We start from the raw sequence: 5,875 nt of genomic DNA, 5'->3' as shown, positions 1-5,875 counted from the left end.
CGGCAGCAGAGGACAGCCTAACCCGCTGCCGGTGTCCCCCTCCCCTTCCTTAAACGAGAAAGAAAAGTGGGTTTTGCTTGATTAAGGCCAGCATCTGGAATTCATCCTCCGTTCCCTCCTAGCAGGATGTTTTTGTGTAACGCGCTATGACTCATGAGAGTCAAATGACTTGGCCTCCGGTGCTAGGGCAGAGCCAGCCAAAGCACCCGCGCAGCGGCAGCAGCTCTGTCCCCGGTGGCTGCAGAGCGGCAGAGACAACCGTGCTGCTGCTCGAGGCAGGCACGGTCTGCGGGGTCAGCCGCTGCTCGCTGCGGGACGAGGAGGAGGAGGAGGAGGAGGAGGAAGGGAGGAGGAGGATGATGAGGAGGAGGATGTTGGCTTCATCGCCCCATTATGTCAGCCGGTTCAACGGGCGCATTGCCGCTTGCTCCAGAGGCCTCAATTCACTTGGATCCTCACAGCCAGCAACAAAATCCCGGGAGAAACCATCCCCGTGGCCTCGCTGTGCCCGAGGAGGCCGGGAAGCTCCAGAGCAGACCGTGGAGCCGGGAGCGTGGGGACAGCGCGGCGGCCGCCCGGCCTCCCTGCCGCTCCGGGGTGCCACGCGCGGGGCGGGCGGGCTGTGGAGGGCGGCGGGGGCGACGCAGTCGCCCCCTCTGTAAGCGCCCTGACGGCCGCCGCCTCCCGTGCTCTCCCCTTCCAGCAGCACGAGGAAACACCCGGTTTCCGACCAGGCATCAGGCTCCGGGCGGGGTGGGGGGGGCGCTCCCCGCCCCGGCCAGGCCCGGGCCAGGCCCCGTCGCCATGGCGACGCCGCGCGCGCGCACGCGCGCCACCGCCGCGCGCCCCGGTCACGGGATTGGCCAGGCCCCGTCGCCATGGCGCAGCCGCGCATGCGCGCCCCGGTCACGGGACCGGAAGTGGCCGCGACGGCAGAGCGGAAGCGATGGAGCCGGCGAAGATGGCGTCTCCCAAGAGCGCGCCCAAAGATGCGCAGGTACCGGGGCGGCGGGGGGCGGTGTGTGTGTGGGGGAACCAGGCCGGGCCGGGCCGGGCCGATCCGGGCGATGCCTCCCGCTGCCTCCTGCCCCGCAGGTCATGGCGCAGATCCTGAAGGACATGGGCATCACGGAGTACGAGCCGCGCGTCATCAACCAGATGCTGGAGTTCGCCTACAGTAAGCAGCGGCGGCGGCGCGGGGGAGCACGGAGGTCCGAGGGGACCGGGGAGGTGACAGGGCGGCGGGGAGGGTTCAGGAGGCCTGTGGGCGGCGAGGGGCACCGGGGACGCGGCTGCGGAGGGAGCGCCCGGGTAAGCACTCAGTGGCAGGAGGGAATGCTGCCCTTAAAAGCCTTTCCTGGGTGGCGTTTTCACTGTCAGTTTCTAAACGTAATATTGAGGAAAGCTGTGTCATGTAAGGGTTTTTTTCAGTCATAAATAGGCGATTTCGAAGTTTTTGTTTGTTGGTTTTACTCTTAGTCCATTCTTGATGAGAGACTTTGTTTTCCAAAGGATATGTGACAACTATACTAGAAGATGCAAAGATTTATTCAAGCCATGCTAAGAAATCCAATGTCGACGCAGATGATGTGAGATTAGCGATCCAGTGTCGGACGGACCAGTCATTTACATCTCCACCTCCGAGAGATGTAAGTAAAACTGTATTTATGATTCCAGAAACTGTATTTATAATTTCAGACCATGATAACAAAACTGCAGATAGGAGCGTAACCATGTCTCTTCAGTTCTTGTTAGATATTGCAAGACAGAAAAATCAAACGCCTTTGCCATTGATAAAGCCTTATTCTGGACCTAGACTTCCACCTGACAGATACTGTTTAACAGCTCCAAACTACAGACTGAAGTCCTTACAGAAGAAGGTAAGGGTAGCGTTGCATTTTGATTTGACGAGGCACCTAATCTTCACATTGTTTGTCAGGAATGCTCAAACAAGTTTTTCACATCTTTGAAGGATACACACGTGCAAATGCAGACCTGTGCCCACCAAAATGTCATTTGAAACTAAGTCAATGGTCTATGTTTCTCAGAATGCACAAATATGCTTATTGTTAATAACTTCAACTGTAAACTATATAAAATAGATGGATCTATGATTCTTTTTAGCCTTGCAGCAAAATTCTTCAAGTTTTGTAATGGCTTGTAAAAGACAGAACTAAGATTTCAGATTTTTAGAGAGTTTTTTTCTACTTCTTATACCTTAGACGTTTTTTTCTATTTTTCTTTGTTTGCTGAAAAATACTGAATATCTCAGTCTGTAGTATTTTATCTTTATTTCCCATATTTTAAAGAAGTATCAACAGATGAGCCTAAGGTTATATTTCAGATACTGATATGGGATATGTCTTAGTGCTAGATATAGAGTGGAAGAAATACTAATTAAGAAGTTTTAGTTTTGTTTTCTGTAAAAATCAACGATTGTCCTGAGTGCTGTCTGTCAGATCAGATATCTCCTGATCTTTGGTATTACGTTAAGTCTATGATCTGCCAAACTATGATCTGTGAAAGCTGCCTAGGCAAAGCAATTCATATATGCTGTACTTCAACCTGTGAGATGTTTAGAGGGGTCAGCATCACGTTTAAAAAAATAATTAGGTTTGATTTCCAGAGTACAGACCTCTTGGTGATCAAGAGTGTCTGATTACATACTGCTGGTGCTCCGTGTTATCAGATGGAAAGTCCAGTTTTTATTTTATTTAGTCTTGACGAAGGTCTGTGTGTTCCTTATGGGATTTTGCTTCCACAAGGTACCATGTAGAGCCATTTATACCATAAAGAGTTTGAGACCTTTGTGTTGGAATACACTGACATAATCTATTATTGCTGTGAAATAGGCTGTCTGTAGTTTTTTAGGAGGAACTGCCTCTTCTTTTCATGTTAAGAATTACTAATTTCTAATGTGATGCTAAATTAAATAGTCTCTCTTGACAGGTCTCTTCCTCTGCAGGAAGAATAACAGTCCCTCGCTTGAGTGTTGGTGCTGTAAGCAGCAGACCTAGCACACCTACTTTAGGTAAGAAACAGCTCATTTGCAGTTTCCCATGTTGATTTTGTGAAGGAAAAAAATCTGAGGAGTATTTCAAAACCTTTTTCAGCCATTTAAGAAATGTTGGGTGCTATCTGAAAGTAATATAATTGTTAACACTTTATCTTTTTTTTTCAGTTGAGATGTTATTTCAAATATTATTTTAACTTGGATATGTTTGTATGATACTGGTCTTCTGTATTTTTATTCCTGCTTTTCTTTTAACTTCTATATGTGAAGAGACCATTCAAGAAACAATTATTCAAAATAAATTTATTTTTTTTCCTCAATGTAAGTGGTATACTGAACTGTTAATAGCACTACAAAATTCACTTTTCTAAAAGGTTCACAAAATTTGGTCTGAGCATTTGCATTTGTGAGTGTGCATGTTTGCTGCTAGCCTAGGATTTCATAGGCATGAATAAAGGTGCAGTGCCACCTTAAAATCTAACCAGTATACATCTAGTATCAATGTGTTCTTAAGGCTTTTTTACTTCTTTGGAACTAATACATTCCATGTTGAAAGCAAACTTACGAGTTCAAGTTACTTATTTTCTTGCAATCTTTTGCCTGGATTGTTCTGTATTTTAGGTACACCTTCAGCACAAACAGTCTCTGTTTCAACAAAAGTTGGCACTCCAGTGTCGCTGACTGGTCAGAGGTTCACCGTACAGATCCCATCTTCTCAGGCAACAGTTAAATCAGGTAAAATAGAAGCTACAAAGCACAACTTCTCAGAGCAGTGCTGCTTTTTTGTTATTCCTTTTAGCAGAACAGAAATTAGTTTATAGTAATAATGTGTGAAAATTATTTCACGTCCTCGGTTTTTAAATATTGCTAGTCTTGGCAATAGCAGCTAGTTGCGTCTCCTCACAAAAGACAGGCACTCTCGTCTTTGGTCATTCTAGTAGCTTCTAGTTTTATTTCATATTTCTTGCACAGTGGTGGTGACCAAAATATTTGGTGTTTCAGACAGCTTTCCCTTACAATTTAACTATACTATCTCTGTGCTCACTCGCTCTCTCTCGCCTGTGTGCTTGTCCTAGCTTTCTCCTTTCTTCTGCTCTGCTGCACTCCCAGTATCATTCCAGGATTTTCAGCAGTTCAGTTGCTCTACATAGAAATCAATCTTACACCATCCAATAAAATTTGGTTTTAGATTTAATTTCCTGGTTTTTTTAAGATGTAATAGCCAGCAAAAAAAAAAAAAAAAAAAAAAAAAAGTATACTGATGATCTCAAATGTCCTGTCATAGTTAAAGGCAATATATACGTGCTTGACTTCTCAGTCTCCTTGTGTCTTAATATAACTGTAAAAAGAGTATTGGTACCTAAAATCCTAAAATGATTATATGTGACATTAAACTGGTGCAGATTTATAAACACCAACAATTAATTCTTGTAAAAAGTGACTCCAGAAAAGCTTTAGCAGCTGATGTACTAACAATATTAAAACTTTGGAGGAAGGTTTCCATTGTGCTGGTAATGCCTTTGAAGAGTTACAGAAGAAAAAAAGAATTTTGGCACATAACATTGTTTTCTGATGGTAGATTATTACATGCTTTATGAGCTTGAAGGAAGTACTTTTTTGTTAGTTTTGAAGTGTGGAAAGATCAGCTGTTTTTTTTCCCTCGGTACATTTAATTACTTTTTTTCTTTACAGCCACACCAACAACTCCAACAGTTCAGAATGTTCTAATTAATCCTTCATTAATTGGTCCAAAGAACATTCTTATTACTACAAATATGGTATCATCACAGAATACATCTAGTGAATCAAATCCCTTGAAAAGGAAGCATGAAGATGATGACGACTATGATAATTTGTGAAGAGACTGTCTGGTCCCCTTCCATTCTTCAGAAATGTGATTCATATTGAGTCTGGTAGGGTATTTGCTAAATGTTCTTCGCAAACTCTATGACAGCATGTAAATATTTTGTTAATATGCAGTTGGTTATAGAGTGAGAGAAAGATCATTGTCCTGTGGAAAGACTAAAAAGCAACTTATCTTTTTCTTTGGTCTGTAACATCTTTTAGACCTCAATAGAAACGGTAAGAAACTAGTCACTGTTACACAGGAACACAGCCTTCATGTCTCTTCTGTTATCTGTATTTCGAACAGAAGTGTTTATGGCTTTGAAGACTGGTGAGCCAGGTGCTTTCATAGTACTGTACCGTGCCAAGTACAAATAATTTTTAGAAAGCACTGGGTAATGTAGACTCTGATATAGATACTTAATTTCAAATCAAATAAAAAGAGAACACAGTCCTCGGTGAGGAGGGAAACAGCCAGAGAGAGAAAATTGGCCTTTTTTCCCCCCAAATACATTTACAGCTTCTAGATTGTGTTACTTCTATATTCTGTTCTCCATTTGCAGTTTTAATAGGTGTGAAGATTATCACTTACAGTAGAAACACAGACAAACAGTAAAGGATGGGTTTTCTGCAGAACACTTGCTCAGTTTTAACCTCAGTCATAGATTAGTGATTTTTGTTGGTCTTCACACCTACAGCAGTATACACATGACCATGCTTCAAGTTGGTGAAAGAGGTAAAAGCACAGCTATGATTTGTTCTTTATTTGTTTCCAAAGAGCGTAACGGTATCAGTCATCAGTTCATTAGACTTGTAGTTATATATGTGTGTGTGTTCAATAAAATGCCATTAACATCATGGTACCCAGGGGGAATCTGACTAAGGGCAAAGGGGAAAGTACTGTTTTTCAGGAGCAAGTTGCTTTTGTTCTGTATTAAGAGCCTAAGTATTTGCCACTGAACCACTGAAAAACAAACTTAAGATGTGTTCATATATTATATATATTTTTAAAAAGTG

General features: G+C 43.3%; 1 protein-coding gene across 1 annotated transcript; it reads left to right on the top strand.

Annotated features, from left to right (window-relative positions):
* The first annotated feature begins 923 nt into the window (after positions 1 to 923).
* On the top strand, positions 924 to 5,875 carry TAF9B (TATA-box binding protein associated factor 9b). Its single transcript, XM_062584656.1, has 7 exons — positions 924 to 997; positions 1,096 to 1,177; positions 1,513 to 1,649; positions 1,746 to 1,880; positions 2,950 to 3,031; positions 3,635 to 3,748; positions 4,706 to 5,875. The coding sequence occupies exons 1-7, from the start codon at positions 947 to 949 to the stop codon at positions 4,870 to 4,872; spliced, it is 768 nt and encodes a 255-aa protein (XP_062440640.1). The 5' UTR covers positions 924 to 946; the 3' UTR covers positions 4,873 to 5,875.

Source organism: Rhea pennata, chromosome 11 (assembly GCF_028389875.1).
Source record: "Rhea pennata isolate bPtePen1 chromosome 11, bPtePen1.pri, whole genome shotgun sequence".
Lineage (NCBI taxonomy): Eukaryota > Metazoa > Chordata > Aves > Rheiformes > Rheidae > Rhea > Rhea pennata.
This window is presented reverse-complemented; position numbering and strand designations above follow the sequence as displayed.

What these genes read in the sequence shown, in the direction of transcription:
- TAF9B (XM_062584656.1), top strand. Translation starts at nt 947, where the DNA reads ATGGAGCCGGCGAAGATGGCGTCTCCCAAGAGCGCGCCCAAAGATGCG. An exon ending in GATGCTGGAGTTCGCCTACA is followed by an intron (nt 1,178 to 1,512) that starts GTAAGCAGCGGC and finishes TGTTTTCCAAAG; the next exon opens with GATATGTGACAACTATACTA. An exon ending in CATCTCCACCTCCGAGAGAT is followed by an intron (nt 1,650 to 1,745) that starts GTAAGTAAAACT and finishes ATGTCTCTTCAG; the next exon opens with TTCTTGTTAGATATTGCAAG.